The sequence below is a fragment of the Silene latifolia genome, chromosome Y (genome assembly GCF_048544455.1).
Source record: "Silene latifolia isolate original U9 population chromosome Y, ASM4854445v1, whole genome shotgun sequence".
Lineage (NCBI taxonomy): Eukaryota > Viridiplantae > Streptophyta > Magnoliopsida > Caryophyllales > Caryophyllaceae > Silene > Silene latifolia.
In genome coordinates this window covers 198,694,664-198,719,191 of record NC_133538.1, presented here as the reverse complement: position 1 = coordinate 198,719,191, position 24,528 = coordinate 198,694,664, and the positions used below count along the sequence as shown (strand labels likewise).

Below are 24,528 nucleotides of genomic sequence, written 5' to 3'. Positions count from 1 at the left end.
TTTTTCAAAGAATTCAAATTGTTTGTCTCTGTCGATAATTAAAATTGAACTGAAATGATTCAATGCTCTGGTCTGGTTTAATGTCGTCTGTCTGTCTGATGTAATGTCGTCTGTCTGCAGTGTTAATGAAGTGTTTGGTCTGGTTTGTCTGAACTGTTTGCCTGAAATGAATAACATGAATCAAACTTCAATCAAATCAAAACTTGAATAAAAATTGAAAATCAAATGTAAACTCCTTTGTCTGGTTTGTGCAGTGTTAATGAAGTGTTTGGTCTGGTTTGTCTGAACTGTTTGCCTGAAATGAATAACATGAACCGAAACTTCAACTGAAACTGTAAAACTTGAATAAAAATTGAAAATCTTAAATGTAAACCTGCTGTCTGGTTTGTGGAGTGTTAATGAAGTGTTTGTCCGGTTTGTCTCGAATCTGTTTGCACGAAATGAATAACATGAATCAAATCGTCTCGCTCAATGATGAAAATCCTTAATGGTTTGAGAGCTTTTAGGTTATTGCTACAGTTAAATGTTAAGTGGCCACTATGTTTAAGTAAACAAGCCACCACATGGTCTACCAATGAATGAGTGTGTGTGCCTTTCCATTTCAAATACAGTTATTGATTCTCTATGATGACTATTCCTTAATGGTTTGAGAGCTAAGTTTATTGTTGCCTCAATCAATTCTGTTTTGTATAGAAAGCATGGTCTATCTTCATTGTGTGTGTGTGTAGGAGGCTTTTTTACTTTACAAAACTCAATGATGAGGCCATTTAGAGCCTGAGAGTTTTGTGCTCAATGATGATGCTTTGAGAGCAAGTGCTTGTATGGTGTAGTTGAATGGAGGAAGTATATGTATAGGTATCTGGCCATTAAATTAAAGTATTTAAGCCACCACATGGTATACAAATGAATGGGTGTGTGTGTTCATCTATTTCAATTACGCTTTGAGAATTCTGTGATGACTGTTCCATAATGGTTTGAGAGCTTTATTTATTGCTTCCTTTCTCATTACTTGTGTTTGTTTGATGATCATGGTCTACCTTCATTATGTAATGCATGTAGGAGGCTTGAATATTTGACACAACTCGATGAGGCCACACTATGCCCGAGAGTTGATGGTCTTTTTTCATTGAATTTTCCCGATTTGTGTTGCTAATGTTACATTGCATTTGTCATTCGAATCGAACTTGAAACCGCATTCTCGAATCGAACTTGAAATTGCATTCTCGAATCGAACTTCAAATTTAACATTGCATTTGTCATTTCATTTCAAACAAAACATTACATTCAAAAGTAAATTGAAGTTTAATGTTCATATGAAACATCGCTTTCAAATGAACATTAAACTAAACATTACATATTTTCAATTGACAATGCATACCACTCTATAATCCTAAAAACTTAACCTTCAACATTGTACCCTAGTGCCTCCATTAGGTTTTCAAGTCCTTGTGTCTTCCCTAATGATCGCATATATTCAATGCATTCTCTTACCAACTCTTCATTGACTACTAAATTCCTTGGTAACATTCCAATAGCAAATAGATGACCCTTCCCCATGTGTGGGAGTGCAAAATCATTATGCCCCTTACGCATCATAATTTCAATCATCACTGCTTGTAATGATAAGAATATGTTGTTGAGTTTGGTAGGACTGTAATCTACGAATGCTTGCATAACTTCATTAACTAGTTCATCAACCGCTTTGTATGCACTAGATGATTGCAATGACTTGTAATGCCTTGAAATATCCTAGATCATTACGCTTTAAATCGAGAGTTTGGGGGTTGGAAAACTAATTCAATGTGAAAACCATCTGAGTTTGCAGCAGCCATAAAGTCGTGGTCGTTATTCTTGATATGTGGCCTTGCATTGTCTTGTTGAATGTAAATATGCTTGCTTAAAAATCCGCCACACACTCTTAATTGCTGGTATAACTTGATTAATTAGACAATCTTTGACAACCTGTTTTGTGATTGAGTCAATGGGCTTAGTTTCCATTGTCCCCTTTGGCCTTGTTTATGCTTTGTTCCTTCTTCTTTGGTACTTCATGTTTAAATGGAAACATGCCAATTTTACCATCAAATATTCTCCCCATCTCGCTCCATATATTGGCCTACTAACCGCACACATGAACATGACCTTTGTAAGAAACCTTTTTGATCGGCACTCCTATATGGAGGCTCCTCCCCTTCCACAATATACACACTTTCATTGTCCGAGGTTATGAAAAACCACTTCTCATCCATGTGGATAGTGTTGCTCATCTCATCAAATATTATTTCAAAGAATGGTATTGAATTTAGATCAAGAAATTCTTGCACTTGTGCTTTAACCACCAATGACTTTAGTGAATGCAGTAGCCTTTGTTCTTTGTGTAAGTCACTGAGTTTGGGATGTAATGGACTTGAATGATGCTTAAGTAAACCTTCATTCACCCATGATTGATCGTTTCCAATCGAAACTCCACGCTTTTAGAAACCCTCTCTATGGTGTTTCTTTTAAAACTGTAGTGACTTGATATGCTCAATGTCCTGTAGTATCCTTTTCCTATTTTTATTGCCTATTCTTCCACTTTTGACATCAAGTTTATCTCCTACTAACCTGGGTTTTTTTGCAAGTTTCCACATGTTTGAGATGCTTTTATCACTCAAACAAAACCTTTCTGCTGCCTCTCTGATAGCACCAAATGGCAGCTTCCCATCATTACTTTTTTGAAGAAGGTAGATAGCAACTTCAGCCCTCAAATCCTCCGACATACACTTGTGCACCATGGCTGTGAAGATGTAGTTTTCTGAAAATGGTTGTGTAATTTGTAGAACTAAAGCCGTGTAATTTTTTTTATAACTTCAGCACTGTTTTTTTTTTTGGATTCTTGTAATTTATGGACTTGTAAAGTTCATTTTTGTTTCTTTGTTATTGAATGAGCAACTTAAGTAAGTTTAGAACCAACAATGAAGGTGTTAAACAGCTAATTTGAGCTGACATATTTTGGGAGGAAAATTAAGTCCCACTTGTTTTGGTGGGGTTTTTAAAGTATTGAAAAATTTGGTGAAATTTTTGGTGGGAAATTTGGAGCCTAATTAGTTTACTAAACCAGATTACTTTATGGACAACTTTTTCTTTCTTCCCATTTCCCATTGTACTTTTAACATTTCTTTATAAATTCCTAAAAACTTGTGCAAAGTGTATTATGGTAGTTTGGAGTTGAATGGAGGAAGTATAACCAAACCTGTAATTGTCTTACACAAAAACCTTAGGAAAAAGCTAAACTTTATTTTAAAAAAATACTTCATGACAAAGTAATATGTCATAATAGGAAAAAGAGGTCAAGAATGATATTTACTTAGCATTTGACACAGAAAAATTTCTACAACGACAATATTAGAAATAAAGAACTTCAACGATGGCATGAAATAGTTTTAACTCTGACTTTCTATAACGTATCAAATTTGTATGATTAGATTACCAATAATATTCACATAAGATTTAAGAAAATTGAGCTACCATTTAAAAATATTAAATAACTCTCATATCGATTTTGTCAAATGAGCCAAAAAAATTAAATACAAAGAACAAAGTCAAGAATTTCGATTTTATGGAGACTAATAATTCAAGAACCAGCTAATTATGAATAAATTAGTGTAAATATATATACAAATTGTGAGAACTGTATATAATCTACTATTATATCACTGAATTTTTTTTCAAACTGGTTTCAAATTCATATCAAATCCATAATAGATGTTAAAAATGTATTGAACTGCGAAATATACAAAATTATGCGGTTAGATCAGTTTTTAGTTTTTAAATTCCAATTCTTCTATGTGTTTTTATTCACTCAGTTATCACGTGTTCATTTTATGGAATTAAAACACATTTTTGGAATGACGTTTTAAATTAACTAAAATCGGTGGTGCGTACAACAATAAAAATAGGTAATTACATAATACAACTGTGTCTTCGGATGTTATACATTTGATATAATTAATACAAAAAAAAAGTACCCTTTATGTTAAAGAGACTGATGATCCATCCATCAACAATCAACTAAGTCAACCCAAAAGTTTTTTGTGTTCTGATTCTCAACATAGTTAGACTTTTTTTTTTCAACTTACTTTACTTCTACTACCAAACCATCACAATGTAAACGAACTGTGAATTCTTAGAACATTCAATATGCATATTGTTAAAGATGATCCTAATGGAAGCCTCATGCATCCTATGTAATAGAATCACATATATTTTTGTACTATTGTTTAGAGACTATTAATTTTAATGAAATTCAGTATGGATTTGATTTTACAAAAAGTATATAAAGAGCAAAACACTCTCTTAATTGTAGATAGTCAAGGTAAACTTATGTTATTGGCCGAAGATCTAACATTTTCTCTAAATACACTAAATATAGATAATTATGATATATACATGCTTTACTTAACACCATTTAGTTTTAAATAGTTTTTAATTATAGGTTAAAATAATTTGCAAAACTCATAAAGCTATATCTCATTGATTAAGGGCAATTCATTTGTTTTGGTGAGCTGCACTATATTTATGGGGATAACTATTGTATTTATATAAAATTAGTGATACCTATAAAAATAATGAAGAACTAATTATATACTCTTACTATGTTACTTCATGTTTAACAACTGAAATGAGAACACTATTAAATGACAAAACTTCTATGCTAAAAGCACTTATAGTTTATTGATGATCAACTAGACCAACCACGAAGTTTTGTATATCAATGATTTAACATAATTGAACTTCTTTTATCAACTATAGACTATATTTATACAAATGATCCTAATAGGAGCCACGTGCATCGCACGGGCTTTTCAACTAGTTAACAAGATTAATTAACATGACGGATCCCGAATCACCGTTACTTAAACAACTTAATCGCTTCATTATTTCATTATTTGGTTAATTTTTAATTTTTTTTAGCACCGTTAAATCTATTCGATAATTGATTTACGTCACGTTTTGACTTAATAATAGCAAACATTGCTATTTTTCTGCGTAAATCTGAAATTTGTGCATCCAAGGTTCAGCCATGGACCAAACGTTAAGACCCAACGTTCAGCCATGGACCAAACGTGGGAACCCAACGTTGGCCATGGTCCAAACGTGGGAACCCAACGTTTAAAAAAAAAAAAAGAAAAAGAAAAAAAAAACGTTCACCATGGCCAAACGTTGAAACTCAACGTGGCACCATGGTTACACGTTAAATTCCGACGTTAGCCCATGGTTACACGTTGGGATTTAACATCTATCCATGGTCGAACGATGAGTCTCCACGTTTGGTCCATGGTCGATTGTTGAATCTCAACATTTAGTCCATGGCTAACTAGTTCCATTTTTTTTAAAACCGTGTTTAACACTTTTATTTGCCGATTTTTTAAAATTATTTAAGTTTTCTAGTCGATGTGCGTTAATTTCTAACATTTTTTAATTGGTTTAATGCAGATGGGAGATCGAAATGTAGTTTGTTTTTAGTAGAATTTGAGAGAAAATTCTTGAGAGAGAAATGAGTGTAAATGTGCAAAGGGCATTATCGTCTTTTGAAATGAAAACGTCGACGATAGTTACTAAACGTCGACGATGTTTACAAACCCGGATTTTTAGTGTAAACAAAATGAGAAAATGGATTATGCATTAGATGTATTACCCCATCCTCCTAATTTTTGAGTTTACATGTATTTTTTCCGAGTATTTAAAATTTATAAGTTCTATAATAATTTTTGATGGCAAAACTCAAAATTAAATAAATCTATAAGTATAGTTTTTGAGCAATGTTGTATTTTTTGCTTAATGTTTTACTGAACGAGCTCAAAAACCTTTATAGTAAAAACTCATTTTTTAAAATAAAACTCAAAAAGTACAAAATCAGATGTACTTGATATATAATCTATGAACTGCAAACAAAATTTCAATTTGAGTTTAAACCATTTACCCACTATTAAATACGGAGTGTATCCTTACTTTGTAGCCATTACAATGTAGAGGAACAATATAATATGAATCCTTACTCTGCGTTAGTTACTTAGTTTCATGTTGTCTCAATTGAGAAAGTATAGTGAGTAGTGACTTTGCATTCATGAACAACGTGACAAACAAACTACAAGAAAAAGCCACAAAGTAGACCAAGCTTTTATAGAGTATAAAACTATCACAAGTTCACAACAAAGCTTAAAGGTTGCTCCCAAGTCCCACCTATGACTTTAGAAGTCCTCGCTTGCAAATATTTGTTATTGGAGTAATACCGGCGATATACAGTCCAGGCTATTCCTGCGGCAATGGAGACCCTAAAACTAAACTTTTCAGTGTTGGCATTAGGCTCTCTAAAAATTCCTTCTTGGACGAAATTTGGTCCGCTGAACCGCCTTTCTCCTGATTGGACCCAAAATCAGATAACATATAAGTGAATCTCATACGAGAAGATTCTATTAGACCTATTAGAAAAACTTGCTCTAATATAAGACGGTTGTATGCATACAACCAAAACACATACTCCCTCCATTCCACTTTTATTATCCCACTTTCTATTTTAGAAAGATTTAAGAAATAATGGTAAAATAACAACCTTACCCCTTCAATTATAAAGAACGAGGCCAATGTCATTTTGATGGAGGGAATGATAATTAAAATATTAGGGGCAATATTGGTAGTCACTCATTTATCACAAATAGTATCCAACAACTAGTTGTATAAGAGCTATGTACAACCTCGTCAAAGTAATAGAGCTCTCACACAAAGTTGTTGAGTTATTGTACAAGTTGTTGAGCTATTTTACGAAGTTATTGAGTTTAATAATTATTATGTTAAGCTCAACAACTTTGTATCATAACTCGATAATTTTGTTAATAGAGCTCGACAACTTTGTAACAAAGCTCCACAATACTGAATGAGTTGTATATACAACCGGTTGTATGATACATTATATAGTATACTAAATTTAGAAAGGGACAGTTAATTTGGAATAAATTTTGGGGAAAGAGAGGACAATAAAAGTGGAATGGAAGGTGTATGTCTTATTCCATACAGTATTCTACATCTAATAATCAGGGTTAGTGTCTCAGTTGTAGTCTCAGACTTTACTCAATATAGACTTCACAACTAAGTTAACACCAATTAGAAGCAAAAGCGCATGATAACCCGTGTATGTGTATCCTTCCAAGAGGAACAGACATCAACCTTTGATATTCAGCAAGTTAAGAGGGGAGCTAAAGGTAAAAATAGTTCCACGAGAGACAACAGAGACTTCCCTCATGCTATCCAAGCAATTTAGAAAAATAAAACTTCATTTATCAAAACTTCACAGGGTATTAAACCAAAATAATGAGAAATCAAAAGTCAAAACTGAAACTAAAAAGGAAAAACCTAGCGTGCAATTGGGAAGGATCACTCACATCATTCGACGGGGCTGACATCAATGATAAAAGTGCCACTGTAGCAGAATGGTAGTCCATTAGGGTCTTGTAAGCAGAATCGTCTAACTTATCCTGAAAAGAAGATTCAACACTTTGGATTTGGTAAATGAACCACTATTCGATAGTACGGTTGTTCAAAGTTCAAACAAAAGGGTGCTCAGTGTTTTCATTGTTTCTCCATAAGTAAACTTGACAGCTTGACACGTAAAAATCAACAACATTACCCGTTTGTTTTGCAGAACTCCCACCTATAACAGGATAAGAAGGGGTATGATGTAAACAACCTTGCCCTTACGTAAAAATACACAGACAACAATCCAGGCCACTAGGTTAACTTAAAACTTCCAAGTCCAACGATTTTTGTTCATGTTAAAAAGACATACATATAAGAAAAATATTGTACATTTGTAGGCTCCCTACTCAGCCAATAATCATCAAGCATCATACCCTGTCCTCTACTCCTCTCAACTTGCTTGGTGAGTTTTTTCATAGATGTACTACTCCGTATTTTTTAAGAGAATATAATTTAGGTCACTAAATAAATCTCGAAGGTCTTAGGGCATTAGCAATAGACAAACCCCAAATGAGGTTTGTCTAATGCCACATCACTCAACACACAAACCTCTCTAACAACAAACCTCAATACAAGTATACAACAATAGACAAACCTCTTAAATATAGACAAACCTCATAAAAGTATACTACATGGGGTCCACTATCACTCACAACAAAAAACACAAACCTGTATACAAAATTGTAACCATTCTCATCTATGAACCTCAACCCCCATTCCCAACAATAGAGAGGTTTGTCAACAAACCTCTAAAAAGTACACAAACCTTTGTTGACAAACCTCTATTGTTGATGCCCTTACCTTATTTGAACCGGAAATCATCAAACTAATTCTACGAATATTTTCATAATAATAAAACTACAGACTTATAAAGATAAAAGAATTCTGAATATTTGTGGGTTTCAAACTCTGCGAAGCAATGATCAGACATAGCCTGCCTTCTCCGCTCAATTAGTAAAATTTCCCTGGCATTCATACATGCTAAGTAATATGTCATGAAATCAAAGGAGTAAAGTGTAACCCTTAATAACGTTTTTGGTCAAACAATAGTAGCTAAAAGGTGAAATCACAAATACCTTTAACCGAGATACCGCAGTAAACATGGCCCTTCCTGGAGCCTGAAGGGCTTTGTTATAGACCTATGAGCCAAGAGGAAAAACATGATAACCAGAGTATCAGAGAAAAGGATCACTACGTGAAAAGAGATATGCTCCATAATATTTGAACTCCAAAATATTAGCTAACCTTCATATATAGTGAAGAGACAACTTTCGGCAGCAATGACACAGGATCCGTTTCAGAAGATACCTGAGATGTGAGATCCTGGATACATGTAGAAACATCAAAATTAGAGCTATAAACAAACATTATGTCAAGAAATCCTTTTTTCATTTAAAAAAGATGTCTACATAATGTCAGTCCAACAGGAACAAATTCTTATCTTGCTGGTGTGTAATTTTAAAGCAACTACAACATAGGAAAAAAAACCCATAGAAGACTGGAAACATTGAATTCTACGTTAAACCCTGCACTTCTATTCACACTACTCTTGCATTGACTTCTTGGGTGAATTCTGTCCTATATATACTCCCTCCGTACCAGACCAATGGTAACAACTACCTAATACGGTCGTACCACACCAATGGTAACATTCCTTATTTGGCCCACAACATTACCAAATTATCATTATATCCATTTGATATTTACATAAAATGCCACTACATACCCCACCTACCAACTCACAATTAAACCCACAATTACATACCCCACCTATTTTCTTCCCTCTTTACCCCTTCTTTTACCCTCTTTTCTTAAAAACTCCATTTTTTACCACATTACCATTTATATGGTACGGAGGGAGTATTACTTGTGCAGTTGTGCGTGTAAAAACAAGGATGATTTGGTGGGTTGACTATAGAATGTACTGTTTTAAGCTACTCGTGCATTGACTTCTTGGGTGCATTCTGTCCTATAGTCATATATTACTTGTGCGTGTAAAAACAAGGATGATTTGGTGGGTTGACTATAGAATGTACTGTTTTAAGCTAGGACTAGAAAGGGCGATCACAACATCGTCTAAATTAGCAAAGCCTGACAATGTGCATGTAAAAAAAGAAGGAAAAAGAACTGATAAACACAGGGAACTCTACCTTGCGATATGAATGCACAAGTGCCTTCTCCAGTTTCTTATCAAGCTTCCTCAAGTAAAGTCCACTAGAAAACAAGATACAAATGTTCGAGAGTATAAGTCAATACAGGATTTAAAACGTTCAAATTTTAGCGTGCAGGACTCTAGTAGACCTCTCATCTAAACTTGGTTACTGATATACAAGGAATTGGAATATGTAAATACCTTTCCTCTGCTGCTGCTGATAGTGCTGTCATAAATGTATCGACCCGCTGCCACACAAAAAAATTATGAGTCTTATTCACTATGAAATGATGTGAGAAAAATATAATTGTTCGGACAGAGCACAGCTCACTCAATAAAAAAACCTTTATACACTTAGAATCCCGTAAACAAAGGCATAGTACAAGGCATAACAAAGCTGAGAGGGATTATGCATCCAAAAATTCCAAACATGGATTCAAGCTCCAAGCTTTATTGAGTGAGAACTTCATGGAATCGCATTATGCTAAATGAACTCTTTGAGACAAGAACTATATAGCAAATTAAAGCTCCAGATATGCCTTCAAATTTTTTCCCTTCTCTCGATAAACAAATCAGGTCTAAAGGGGAAAAACACACACACAAAAAAAGTGCGCAGGATACAAGCTTCAACAGACTAAATGTAAGAAGATTCAAGGCACATAAATTTTTCACTTACAAAGACCTCATGGTTAAGCATAAAGAGGAAGAACTAAGAATAAGAGGTGAACTGTGAATGACACACCACCCTAGGACTTACTTAATAGAGGGATAAAACCTAGGAAAAAATAGGCACCTACCTTCCCATCCAAAGATTCCACCAGAGCAGAGGCCTTAGCTGAAAGGGAACCGTGCAAATTCTTAGCCTAGAACAAAACCAAAACCCATGAGCCTCGTCAAATATAGCAACTTCAAAATAAAAACAGAAGTTTCAAAAACTAGTAAGCTTAAGAAAGCAATTTTGTCTGTGTGAAATGTTCATTTAACATGAGCAACAATTCCATTGCAGTCACTTACAAGAGAACTTCTATCCCCAGGACTGAGAGAGATAGGCTCTGAACTTTGAGACTCTTCCACAGTAAGCCCGTTCCTCAATTTGTTGTAAACATCCTAAATTAAATAGATTCATAGTTACCATACTAAGAGATGATAAAGCATCAATAACAAAGCTGTACGAGACTGGAAACAAAATGATAGTGATACCAAGTTAAACAAAAGGAAGTCCACAATGGAAGTCCCAGTCGTCCTTAGCAGATGTCGATGTAATACAACCTACAAACCAAAAGAGAGAATGATCATCAATAACAGGACTTACTCATGGCAACCTTCGGAACGACTAAGGGCTTGCTTGGGACGAGGCCTATGAGGGTAATTGTTAGAAGGATAATAAAGCTCAAGATAAGATGAAAATGAAGGTAGAAATGAGAAAGAAAGGGTAATAGTTATCCCATAAAGGTGTGGAGTAGTTACCCACTCCCCTCATCCTATATGAGAGTAATAATTCCCACATCACCACCTATTTCCACCTTATACTACCACACTTGCAACCAATATCCTCCACTTTCTCCTTGTTTTGAGCACTATTACTCGGGCCCCACAACTAACCAGCCAGTATGTAAAATGTTCTGTTTGTACAAATGACAGAATGAGCTTACAGAGGTGGATTGGTCATCTTCAAATAAATCCAATGCTTTCTCATAGAGCTGCATGTTCAAGTATGACTGGAAGAAAAGCAGAAGGTTTAGAAAATATAGTTTGAAAACTTAAGAGACCCATTAAAATGCAATAAATTTAAATCCAGCACATTACTTCGAGCTAGTACTGACAAAAAAAATTCAAACTGGAAAGGACAGGTTGCCAAGCCAGGTCTCAGATGCTACCCCCAATAAATAATCAGCCCTGCCGTTAAATTCTCGTTTGCAAATATTTTCAAATTTTAGGAACGAATGGTTTTTGACATTTTTAGAAAGGGATACGACAAAGCTAACCTCATCAAGCTTCTTTTGCATATTATCCAGCACATGTTTCATTCTATCCGAATTCTCTGCTAGCATTGCCTTTCTTTTCTCATTCCATGAGGTGAGCAGCATAGGTCTTAAATGGTTGGCCAAAGGTTTTAGAACTGCCTCACGATCATCGATGCCTATACAACCCCAACTACGCATGATTAATTACAGCAGAGAGGGCTGCCAACAACAACAACAACAACATCAGAGCCTTAGGCCCTGTTCTTTTGGACTTAAAATTGTTAAACTTAACTTAATTTTTCTGAACTTAATTTTGCTGAACATTTCTGAACTTAATTTTGCTAAACTTAATTTTGCTGAACAACAACAACAACAACAACAACAATAATAAGAGAAATATAACTTAAAACACAAGTAAAGATAATAAAATACTTAATTTATATAAATTAATATGTTCGTACACATTACCTATGCTTAAAAATAAAAAGTAAATCACATATTACTTTTTTTCCTAATCATCTAGTTCCATATTATCATCTTCCTCGTCACTTTCTTCATCTTCATTTGAGCTCACCCCGTCAAATCCATTGCCTCGCCAAATGTTTTTGACTATGTTATTTCGCACCTTGTACATAGCTTTTTTCCGCTTCTTATCAAACATGCCTGAATTTGTTGTCCCTAGAATGTTCTCATGTTGTATAACAGGTATTCCAAGAGTGTGCATCCGTATAAAATTATCAAGTGTGGGGGGTGTGATTAAAATTATGGAGTTTTGATGCCTTTGTGTGGTTTTAATGGGTGGGTTACGGGATAGGTCAGAATTTGGGGTTGAAATAAATACCTTTGTTTTTTTTTTGAAAAAAATATAGAATAATAATTAATCTCGCGTTGTTTATACAATCGATTTGAACGAAAATCGCATCTTTTTTGTAAAACTCGTCAATATTATGAAACTTATAATTTTGTTTAACTTAATTTTGCTGAACTTTTCTGAACTTAATTTTGTTGAACTTTTCTGAACTTAATTTTGCTGAACTTTTCTGAACTTAATTTTGCTGAACTTAACTTAACTTATAGGAGCTGAATTTTTCTGAACTTAACTTAATTTTGCTGAACTTAACTAGAGTGACTTTAAGTCCAAAAGAACAGGGCCTTAATCCCAAAATGATTTGAGGTCGGCTGACATGAATCATCCTTTAGAAGTTAGAACCATCCATGGGTGAACGCACACCTCAAAATGCGAAAAAAAGAAAAGGGAAAAATGAAAAACAAAAGGAAGAGCAAAACATAATACAAAGTCAAGGTAAATTTATAGGTTTTAAAATCGAAGTTCGGATTTTTTTTATAAAAAACTTAAAATTTAAATCGAGAATAAAGATTAAAACGATTTTGAAAACCGAAGTAGAATTTAAGGATCCGGAATACCTTAAAAGTAAACCAAGTAAAATACATAAGAAAGTGGTTGGTAAAAAAGGTGTAATAAAGGAGAGAAGAACAAATTTTTTTTAAAAAAATTAAATAAAAACACTAAATATGTCAGAGAGGGCTGCCAAGAGAACATAAAATGATTTGCTGACCTTGCTCTTCGAACTCGGGAACCAAAGCCAAAATCTTGTCAATTATCCAATCTTTTGAAGGAACGTCAACATTGTTCTCTTTTGATCTTTTTGACTCTGAAACATGTGACGCTGAGGAGTCCTTGCCTTTCCTCTGGTTTTTTTTAGACTTTGTGGAAATGACTTCTTCATTATCTTGAGCAATTTCTATGGTCGAACTTTTACTATTTCCTGAAGATTTTCCTTTCTTTTTTTTGGAACCTCTTTCTGTGGCTGTTCTACCTCCGCTCTCCTCATTTAATTCAGATGATCTAGCTGAATCTCTTCCCCCTTTACTCTCCTTGGTTAGTTGCTTCCCATCACCTAGCATGGGAGTAGAAAGTGAAGCAACAGCTGGCATGTCCTTTTCCAATCGACTGAAGACATCCTAGAGAATGAATCTAAAATTTATTACTAATCAGGGTTAATCATGTAAGAAAATAGGACAGTAATGGTCCAATATCTTCAGCAAATACTTGTGCATGCCGACTGTAATTTGCCTATCGGCTATTTGCTTTCAGGACTATTTATCTCATACCTTGATAAACCCATCACTTAGAACATAGGTCTCTCCCACAATAAGTGCTTTATTAGACTGTCATCAAAATTAGAATATTATAATTAGAGTGTAGCCAAAATAAGAAAATCGTATATAAAGGAGCAGATATATAAACCAGGGAGATAACTTAATGGTCTGAGCTGTCACCTTTAGTGCTGACTGAACAGATGGGCACAGGGACAAAATCTTATACGCATCTTGCGAACCACATAAGGTGGGTAGTACTGTGAGTGAGTCAATCCTGTAGCAATTCAATAGTCAAGCATTCAAGCCTAAGTAAAAGTTAAGTAGTTCATAGATAATATGATTGTTATGTGTTACACCAAACCACATAAGGTGGGTAGTACTGTGAGTGAGTCAATCCTGTAGCAATTCAACAGTCAAGCATTCAAGCCTAAGTAAAAGTTAAGTAGTTCATAGATAATATGATTGTTATGTGTTACACCAAACCAAGATACAACTCCAGAAACAATAGAAGTAAAGAGCTAAACTAATAAGGAATCCAAAATCTCTAATGTTAAGAGCCATGTTCCCAAAAAAAAAAAAGTTCTTTTGCTGGAACTTTTACAAAGCGATTGGGGTACATGGACTATAGCAGTAAAGTGCTACAGTAATTGCAATATCATACACATTCATGGGTGTTCTAAAGATACAGTTACCGGTCACTGAAGGCAGAAATTATCATGCAAATCAAACTGTAACTTAACAGGAAGTCGGAAACCAAAAACAGCCGACTGTCCCTCCAAGAAACCTATTCAGCATCAAAAATAGAGGTATTTCTTAGAGATTTAAACTCTATAGAGCTATCTATCTTCTACCCGTTCTTAATAACATTCAACATTAGCAGTAGCAGATTTAGACAGTGAGGCCCAGGATGGATTCTACGACTACAGAGCCACAAGAGGCTCCTTCCTTATTTGAAGGCACAAGTTAGACCATAAAGAGGCTACTTTCCAAAGAAATATACGTCCTAATACCAAATGGGATGGGTGGAGAGAGGAAAGACCACTCATGATCCTTAAGTAGAAATGACTGTTGATTTAAAAAATATACCCTTACAAACTGAAAATGCCAACATAGATTATCGAAATCAAGATTTATCTTATCAGAGTAGAAAGTCATCGGACTCACACGACTGAGATAGCATTTCCCTAGTTACCAGGCAAGGCTTTCAAAATACTGGCTTACTGGAAACCCAGGCGGCCCAGAACAGATCAACAGACTACAAGGATGACGAATCCCTCCCCCCCCTCCCACCGCCCAAAAAAATAAAAAAAAATCCACATTTGTAGATTAGCCTGCTGATCATCTTCGCTAAAAGTGGTCAAGCTGCCGAAAATTGCATTCCATGAATGATGAAACTATATATTTCAAGAAACCGGATGCACCATTAAGATCAACTTATAGCAAAATACAGATGCTTACCAGCTATTATGTTCAATTGCATCATCAACAGATGCATCCAACATCTCAATTATTGAGGGATGAATGAACATGGTGATTAATGGAACACCTTCAGGATATCTGGACTACATTCAGGAGTCAGAACACAACCATTTAGATCTATAGGGGCTGAATTAATAGATATATGCACATGAAAACAGAAATGGCTGCTATATACCTGCAAGTACTGTATAGGCTGGGGTATTCCTAATTTATGAAGAGAGTCATAGCTTATGAAGGAATTCTGCAACAGTAGAGAAAGATACTATGAGATGTACAACTACTATACAATATCGATTCATCAATCATCAGCAAGTACAAAAATAGAGGTTCCTATTTAACTAATTCGTCTTCTATACCGTTCTCCATTAGGAGATTAATTCCACGTCCATGAACTCTCAGAAACAATTGCTATCAGTGAACCAGTTTCTTTCCTTAATGCTCAAAGTTTAATTGTGTTTATTACAGTTCGACTTAAAATATTATGACAGTGGATATGATACGAAGGGGTTTGAGCAACTACGGTTTTTCAAGCTCATGTTTTCACTCACCATATTCAAATCCATTAAAATGACATAGTTTATAGCCTTAAGGACGCCATGTGACAGTAACTCTTACAGCTACTTTCAAGCACAAAGGCGTATATAATGTTACAGTAAGGTGCATTATACAATCAAGAGTGTTGCAGTGACCCATTATTACGTGTTTGGTTTCAATCTATCTTGTTAAGGAAAAGGTGGACGCAGAACCAAAATCATTTCGCTAAGCTTATCACCTGTGAAAGAAAGGAATCAACAAATTCCTTTTGAGCAGAAGCAAACACCTAGGACAAAACAACAGAAAACAAATAAAAAACATCACCATCATTGATCAACATTAATCAAAAGTTCAAAACAAAATACAATTGCAACTTCCAAAGGAAAAACAAGTGGAGAAAAGCATGAACAAAAAATGGGAATGTTGATCCTTACAACAGGTGTCCAGTGGACTCCAGCGCGAAGAGAGCCAAGGATCTCCACCTCCTTCACTAACCCGTTAAACAATGATTGGAAGAACGAATTATCCATAGCCACGCCAGTAGCTCCTTCCATTCCCTGTAGTAGCTGCTGCAAGGAACTCCATAATGCAGACAAATTCATAGGAACTGTTATACCCCTTGCAGCACCACGAACCATTGCATTCACACGTGCAACATATGCCGGGGTGTACAATTGCCCGCCTTCAAGCCTACCTTTTATCTACACACCTCACACCAACATAAAACAGCACACATTATGAAACAAAGCTAACATAAGGTTAAGGATGCACAGGAGATTATTAATAGGAGCAAATGAACACAGAAAGCCATCATACCAAAGTACCAAGCCTCGACTCTAACATGGAAGCAACCAACTCAGAACCGACTTGCAACTGCGCAGCAAGGTCGGCCACAGCAATCTGACTGCATTCTTGAAGCCTCTCATTGATTTCTCCAGCGACCGTGTCCCAATATGAATTGGAAATCATTTCCCCTTGGACAAACATAAGCTCAGGATCATTTGACACCGCAACTTGAGCTTGCTTCTCGACATGGTACAAATCGACACCAGTACTATCCGCAAGATCGATCAAAGACACACGCCCTAGCCTCCTAACCTCTCCTACAATTTCCAGCCGTAATTGTTCCTATTGCAACAACGCAATATAAGACTCCACTAACTTATATAATTATTACCTCCGTCTCAATCATTTATTTAACTTTTCTATTCTTTGCTAGGTATTTTAATTGAACATAAACAAATGATTGGGACGGAAGGAGTAATTCGTAAAACCCTAAACCTCGCAACATAAAATGGTGTAAGCAAGCAGAATAATAATAAATCAATAAGAAGAGAGAAATGAATGAATACAGGAGTGATGAATTCTTTGCCAGATACGGTATGAAGAAGATCAAATTGAATGATATGAAGATCGTGGAGTTTCTGAACTAATTCAACAACATTTCTCTCTGATAATCGGATGCTCGATTTCGCTTCTTGTGCGATTTCAAATTGTTTCTGCAATTCAAGCAATTCTTCATCCATCTTCAATTTCAATTCAATCACACACTAGCTTCACCTTACAAAATGGAACTAAAGCGTTTTAAGGATGTTTACGAGTCTCTCTTCCTTTATTTCCTTTTTTTCATGGGGTAGTCTGGATTCGAGCCGGATATGTCCACTAGATTATTTTTTTTTTTTTTTTTGAAATTGTCATCTCATTAATAATCAACTAGGCGTAGGTTACAATGAAGATAACAAATAGACAAAGGAAAATCAAGATTGCTAACGTAAAAAATACATTCAAAATAACTATCTAAATACTTAGAATGGCGCCGCCGCTCCAAAATCATAAATTTCTTGAATCTATGAATAATCGATGTCTTTGCATCCTTCTTGATGGAGGGAAACAAGTGCGATCTTGATGTATTCATCCACGAAACAAATCGATAATCTCCCCCCGTCGATTAAAACTTATTATATTGATAACAATCCCACGAAAAAATGGAAAAACCCCGAAAGAAGGGACGGAACAACATCTCACCAAAAGGAGACTATTATTGAAAATAAGATAGATCTGCATAATATTAGTTGTTTAAGAAAGGCTTTTGTGGGAACTTACCATCGATGGATGATCGATGGAAAGCCTCCCCAATAATAATGGAGGCTAGGTTTTAGAGAGGGTTTTTTTAGGGGAGAGGATAGCTAAATTAGTTGTTTTAGCTAATGGAATAACTGAGTCCACTAGACTATTTGGTTAAGTTTGAACAGCATTGCAAGTTGTGGTAATTTAATTTGTATGCTTTTGACTTTATGAGTTTTATAATTTTTGCAAGTTGTGGTAATTTGTATGCTTTTGACTTTATGAGTTTTATGTAATTTTTGCTTTTGAACAGCAAAGCATGGCTTGCATAGTCGATTCAAAGTGTTGATTCGGATTGTATAAACATAATAAAGTTCATGAAATCAAATATCCATATCTGATACAAATAATTTGGATATCTAAAAATAATCGGATCATATACGAACATCTTTAAAACGAAGGATACAAGGTCTACATCCTCAATCAGAATCAGAAACTTGAATACCACAAATCTAATTTCCGCAACACATATGCATTAAGCCACTGTGTTAAGAGAATGAAGGGTAAGTTGTGCATTGCATTAGAATAAGTTAACTTAATATAATTACATCGTTTTCTAATAATTAGGACTATAATATCAAAGCAATATATTCCGAATATCCTAACAATATTATTCCTAATACATTGAGACCAAATGTTACCTCTATGACCAACAATGCTCAAAATACTTTTAGACACAAGACATTTATTCCAAGAGAGCATCTTATTAATATTAAATCCCCCTTTGGAGAACGGACATTACACCAACTTTTAAAATAAGCTTTCGTTGCCCGTGAAGAACATTCAGAGGAAAGTTTTTATAAAACTTATTAATTTGCTTGATAATCCCCTTAGGCGAAAGGAGACTAGCACACCAATAGTTCTCGACTCCAAAGCTAAGAAACTAATTATTAAAACAGAAAGTGTGAGTTTCATAAGATAATGATGCGTCAGAAGATAAAGCCAGTGGAACACAATTTTTTTTTTTTTTTTTTTGAAAAGAAAAACAAGATACTTACACAAGAAATTTCTCGAAAGCGAAGATTATGAGCTATCATATTCACTCCCCTAGGACAGAAACTAAGAGAGCAACAATGAAATTGAGACGCAATAGACTTAATATCTTGGATAATGCAGTTGATAGATGCAATCGGCTTCTCCGCTCCCGCAGCCTGCGAAACCAAGTTAAGACAATCTGTAACAAGTCTAACATGAAGGTACCCTTCATCCAAGGCCCATTTGAGCGCCACGAAAGCTGCATGTCCTTCGGCATGCAGGGCATAAGAGGCAAACGAGCGAGCGTGAGCAGTAATCCTTAAGGTCCCATTACCATCCAATAAGCACCACCCCATGTCAGCGCTTCTATCAGCCCTCCACGCAGCATCCCACTTGACAGTACAAATATTTCCACATCCAGGTCCACCAACGATCCAATAGGGGAAGGAGTTTCTAATCCTCTTAGCTAAACCAAAACCATGGGAAGAGTCCAGCAAAGGCGCCCGAAGAAGACTAGCATCCTTATTGCACACAACCTCCTTCATACACTGAATGTCACCAAGAATAGAACGTAAAACACTCATAGGTTAAGGGCGACGATTTTTGAAGACCATCTCATTCCTGCAACACCAAATTCTCCAGAGGGTAGCGATAAGGGGGAAGAGGAGGGAGTTAGGATCTGGGCCAATTAGGAAATAAGAAACCCAGTTAATGACCCAAACCCTAACATCAATATCCACCCCTCCCGTGATTCTAAGTCCTAAAGGACATCCAAACCAAAGAGCCTTTGCAAAGCTACAATCTCTGAACAGATGAGAAATAGATTCCACACAAGGAGATGAGCCATCACAAAGAGTACAGAAGGAGCGCCAATTCATTTTTCGTTTGAGGAATTCAGAGCCCACTTGTAGGGCATCAGCCATAAATTTCCATAAAAACACCTTAAGTTTGTTAGAGAAAGGCAGCTTCCAGAGCTTAGATCTGCAAAAGGCCACAATTGTTGCAGACATTCTAGAAAGATCAGCAGTCGAGGAAGGTCCATTAGTTAAGGCCATAGCAGCAGCATAGTAATCCGACTTGACAGTGAATGCACCATGTTCAGAGAATTTCCAATAGAAGGAGTCATTCGAGGGTTGACACGGGATATAAGTTGCGATGATCTTCTTTGTAACGTCCTCACCCGGATCGAACCCAAGAGAAGAGAGATCCCATCTCCTATGACTATCATGAAGGTCGCCAACCAGTAACGCAGAATCAATAAAATCCCCACAAAGATCATGAAGACTATAACCCTCTATCCATTTGCTCCTCCAAGCGTTAAGACGAGAAGAAGATCCAATACTCCAAGCAATATTATTGTAGATAAGATCGGATCCCCATACAAGGCTTTTGAGCGCCCAAGACGACGCTTGGGGAGCCTTCCAACGGTTCTGGAATAACCTATCATCTTGAACACCAAGTTTGGGACCAATAACTTTACTAATAAGACTTCCTGGAACACATAAAATTCTCCAAGCAGATTTGGCGAGGAGAGCTTGGTTAAAGCAACCAATATTACGAAGTCTAAGACCCCCTTCACCCACATGCTTACTAAGGAATTTTTTACTGCACCAATGAATAGACTTATTATTTCTAATTCCACTCCACCAAAAATGCACCATCAAGGACTGAAGTTTTGATGTTACACTTACCGGTATACGAAATACCGATAGAGAGAAAAGAGATAGTGAAGATAGAACAGAACGAATAAGAGTCAATTTACCAGCCGAAGAGAGAAGAATGTTATTCCAGGAGGATAGTCTTCGCTTAGTCTTGTCAACAAGGAATTTAAATAAGTCCCTTTTAGAAGACCCAATACTCGTAGGAAGGCCAAGATAGTTGCCAAGATCATGCTTAGGAGAAAATTTAAACTCAGTCAAGCACTTCTTGACCGTCATAAGTGAGCAATTTTGACTGAAAAGAATAGAGGACTTATCCTTATTAAGGCATTGCTCTGAGGCAGCACAGTATTCATCGATAATATTCATAAGAAAATCCAAATTCCCAAAGTCACCACGGATAAAGAAGAGTGAATCGTCCGCAAACAATAAATGGGAGATTTCCGGCCCGTTCTTACAAATTTTGATACCTTTAATAAGATTGCAATCCTGAGCATAGAGAATCATTTGAGATAGAACTTCCGTGCAAAGCGCGAAAATATAAGGGGATAAAGGATCACCTTGCCTAATCCCACAGCCAGGTTCCACTCTTTCCATAGGAGCACCATTTATCAGAATTTCGTAAGAAACAGATTCAATGGTACTCATGATAAGCTGAACCATAGAGCTCGGCAAATTTAAGCAGGAGAGCACCCATCTTATGAAATTCCAGTTTAGTCTATCATAGGCTTTACTCATATCAGCCTTAAAAGCCATCATGCCCATCTTACCATAACTCCCACGATTTATGGCGTGAATAATTTCTTGGGCAATGACAATATTATCTGCAATACTTGTATTAGGGACAAAGTCGCTTTGAAAAGGACTAATAAGATCATCCATAACCCCTTTTAATCTATTAGCAATACACTTTGTGACAACTTTCATAATAACATTGCAGAGGCTAATCGGCCGAAAATCCCCAACTCTCTCTGGGCAATCAATTTTCGGAATAAGAACAATAAAGGTTTTATTGAAATCCTTAAGAACAATACCAGAATTTAGGATATTGAGAGCTCATTTAATAACATCATTCTTAACAATGGCCCAATACTTTTGGTAAAAAGCTGCCGGGATACCGTCAGGACCCGGCGATTTTAGAGGTCCCAATTGGAACACAGCATCACGGACTTCATTTTTTGAAAATACACGACCCAATTTGGCTCTCTCCTCCATACCCACTTTGAGCTTAAGATTATCAAATAAGTAACCAAATTTATTGAAGTAATCTTCAAAACACTCAGGTTCGGAATCAGAATTAAAGATAGTGGAGAAATGTTTATGGAACAGACCACCAATCTCCTTCATATCAAAAGTCCATTCATTAGACTCCTTCTTAATACCTAAGATAAGATTAGCACCAGATCGTCCTTTAATCCAATTGAAAAAATACTTCGTGCACGTGTCACCCTCACAATTCCATTTCAATTTGGTACGTTGACGCCAATAAGTTCCAGCAGCAAGGGAGAATTCCATAAGCTTTTTGTGGCATGATTCGTAGTTAGCAGAGTCACCACCATTCTCAATACCCAATAGATATGACTCAAGATCCTGATCAAATTCACTCCACTTCAGTCCCCATTCGTCCTTTTTTGTTACAGGCCCAAACTCTGAAAGCATTATTAATACGACGAAGTTTTGCCAAAAGCACATAAGAAGCATCACTCATAGCTTTTCTTTCCCAACTTTCTTTAACAAGGCCATTGCATTCAGCATGATCAAAACACCAAGTCTCTAACCTATACACTTTCTTCTTGGTATTCAGAACCATATTTGTATCAAGGATTATAGGCGCGTGATCCGATATTTGAATAGGTAAGTGTTTGATAAAGGTATTTGGGAAAAGAGAAAGCTAATCATTGGAAGCAAACCCCTTATCGATTCTTTCGTATAATCGATGTGGACCATCCCTATTATTGCACCAAGTAAATCTAGGTCCCTTAAAGGGAATATCCATCAGACAATGAAAATTCTTCCAGTATGAGAATAAGTTTGTTCCTCTAATCAATTTATCACTGCCACCTAACTTATCAGAAGCGAACTCAACTTGGTTGAAATCACCGATAAGTAAGTAGGGTTTGTCAAGGGAATTAAGATGATGAGTAAAATTTTCCCAAACAGGACCCTTCTTAGAATGATCGGGTTCACCATAAACACAGCACAAATACCACATGCTACCCTTACACTGATTCACCAAGAGGATAATAAGATTACAACTAATAAAGACACATTCTAATTTACAGCTACTTTTCCAGCCGACCCAGAGCCCCCCCACCTAGGGATGGCAATGGGTCGGGTCTGGGTCGGGTCTAGCAAGACCCGGACCCAGACCCGTGCCACCTACATTGGACCCGGACCCGACCCAGACCCTAAAGGGTCTAAAATTATTGGACCCTTACCCATACCCGATGGATCCGGGTCCGGGTAGGGTCTACCCGCGGGGTCTGAGGTTGAACAAGAAAAAAAAAGAACTGTAGAATATTTTACCTTTTGATAAATCAAAGATTTGGCTGAGGGTCCGGGTCGGGTCTACCCACGGGTCCAGAGGACTAGCAGCGTTTTTTGTAAAATTTGAGAGGTGTACTGTGTACACAGTGGTCAATGGCAGAGAACTTCAAGGTTGAAGAATAAAACACACATACCACACTTATTGCACTTATGCAACTTCAAGAGGTGAAATAAAACATAAACACCACTAATTGAAACCAATTTCGAAGAATATACAAGTACAAAATCAATCATGAATTTCAGTTCAAGTACAAGTACAAAATCAACAATTCAGATTCATATCAATCATGAATTCTGGGTAGTGGTACTCAATTTAAAAATTGATTAAACCTATTTTCGAAGAAAATAAGACAAATAAAAGGAGGGATTTAACCTTCTAGCTATTCGACCTTCTATGCTAGCCTTTTATCGTCCTCGCTAGTCACCGTCGTCGTCAGTCGTCTCAGTTTAGGGCTTAGGGTTAGAGGTGGGTTTAGGTTAGAGGAAAGAATTGGGAATGAAAGGAAAGGAAATGGAACGGTGTGTGGCTGTCTTTGATTTGTTAGGTTAAAACTTTTAGGTTTTTTTTTTTTTTTTTTAATAAATTGTAAGTGTCTACGGGTCGGGTCCGGGTCCCATAAATTAGACCCGGACCCGGACCCTAAATATTTTACTAAGACCAATACCCGACCCATACCCGTTAGGGTCTCAAAAATTCAGATCCGGACCCGACCCATTAGGGTCCGACCCTAAGGGTCTGGGTCGGGTCCCCGACCCATTGCCATCCCTACCCCCACCCCTTAAGCCATCAGCATCACACCCAGCAGATTGAAGGAAACTCATAGGTCGTAAAAGAACATCAACTGAAAGAACATCACACTTAGTTTCAGAAAGGAAGACGAAATCTAAATTGTTATGAAAAGACCTACATATAGCTCTAATTTTAGGAATAACAGGGGTAAACGGGTCCTTAAGTCCCCTGCAATTCCAAACCAAACCTTTCATAGGGATCAAAGAGGTTGAGACCACCGCATCCTGGCCGCCCAACAACATTGCCACACCCCGACTTCACCCTACCAAACACATCTCATACGAAAACCCCAACACCCGTAAACACCCGAAAACACCCATAACAAACTCTAGCAGAAACACCATCTTCGAACCATCCAACCAACCGCGGCACCTAAAACAAGACCATTTTGGCACACAAGAGCCACTACACCCAGACAAATCATTCCGAAAGAAAAGGAGAAGAGTCCCGACAACCACCATGACAACCAACAAAGAAACCAAAAACCATCGGCATCCACTCACTCCGAAACGGCCAAACAACCAAGTTTCGAAGACTCGAAACTCTTTGACACAGAAACACCAAGGAAGCACTTGCAAGCAACAGGAGAAGAATCGGGAGATGAAGACCCACCGACAAGACAACAAGGTGTACCAAGACACCACAGAGATACCCGAAACACCATAGGACACCTCC

At 36.5% G+C, this 24,528-nt stretch overlaps 2 protein-coding genes across 3 annotated transcripts; both read right to left on the bottom strand.

Moving 5' to 3' along the window:
* Positions 1–5,939: 5,939 nt before the first annotated feature.
* Positions 5,940–17,426, bottom strand: LOC141633655 (E3 UFM1-protein ligase 1 homolog). Of its 2 annotated transcripts, XM_074446085.1 has the most exons (20): positions 17,112–17,426; positions 16,576–16,887; positions 16,194–16,460; positions 15,998–16,045; positions 15,401–15,466; positions 15,205–15,308; positions 13,927–14,020; positions 13,759–13,815; positions 13,203–13,608; positions 11,647–11,801; positions 11,314–11,379; positions 10,862–10,930; positions 10,676–10,768; positions 10,459–10,524; positions 9,863–9,909; positions 9,660–9,723; positions 8,755–8,832; positions 8,586–8,648; positions 7,416–7,508; positions 5,940–6,396 (listed from the first exon to the last, which is right to left on the bottom strand). In XM_074446085.1, the coding sequence occupies exons 1-20, from the start codon at positions 17,283–17,285 to the stop codon at positions 6,289–6,291; spliced, it is 2,430 nt and encodes an 809-aa protein (XP_074302186.1). In that variant the 5' UTR covers positions 17,286–17,426; the 3' UTR covers positions 5,940–6,288. The 2 variants fall into 2 exon arrangements, with proteins under 2 accessions (XP_074302186.1, XP_074302187.1); XM_074446086.1 differs by lacking the exon at positions 5,940–6,396 and having other exon boundaries at positions 7,415–7,684; positions 17,112–17,387.
* An 876-nt stretch (positions 17,427–18,302) lies between these two features.
* Positions 18,303–21,443, bottom strand: LOC141629793 (uncharacterized). Its single transcript, XM_074442738.1, has 3 exons — positions 19,563–21,443; positions 18,882–19,406; positions 18,303–18,335 (listed from the first exon to the last, which is right to left on the bottom strand). The coding sequence occupies exons 1-3, from the start codon at positions 21,441–21,443 to the stop codon at positions 18,303–18,305; spliced, it is 2,439 nt and encodes an 812-aa protein (XP_074298839.1).
* Between the last annotated feature and the right edge of the window lie 3,085 nt (positions 21,444–24,528).

What these genes read in the sequence shown, in the direction of transcription:
- LOC141633655 (XM_074446085.1), bottom strand. Translation starts at nt 17,285, where the DNA reads ATGGATGAAGAATTGCTTGAATTGCAGAAACAATTTGAAATCGCACAA. An exon ending in GCAAAGAATTCATCACTCCT is followed by an intron (nt 16,888 to 17,111) that starts GTATTCATTCAT and finishes TTGTTGCAATAG; the next exon opens with GAACAATTACGGCTGGAAAT. An exon ending in TCAGCAGCAGCAGAGGAAAG is followed by an intron (nt 9,724 to 9,862) that starts GTATTTACATAT and finishes CTTGTTTTCTAG; the next exon opens with TGGACTTTACTTGAGGAAGC.
- LOC141629793 (XM_074442738.1), bottom strand. Translation starts at nt 21,443, where the DNA reads ATGAAAGTTGTCACAAAGTGTATTGCTAATAGATTAAAAGGGGTTATG. An exon ending in GGGTTTGGGTCATTAACTGG is followed by an intron (nt 19,407 to 19,562) that starts GTTTCTTATTTC and finishes GGTGACATTCAG; the next exon opens with TGTATGAAGGAGGTTGTGTG. An exon ending in GCTTTCGAGAAATTTCTTGT is followed by an intron (nt 18,336 to 18,881) that starts GTAAGTATCTTG and finishes TGCGGAAATTAG; the next exon opens with ATTTGTGGTATTCAAGTTTC.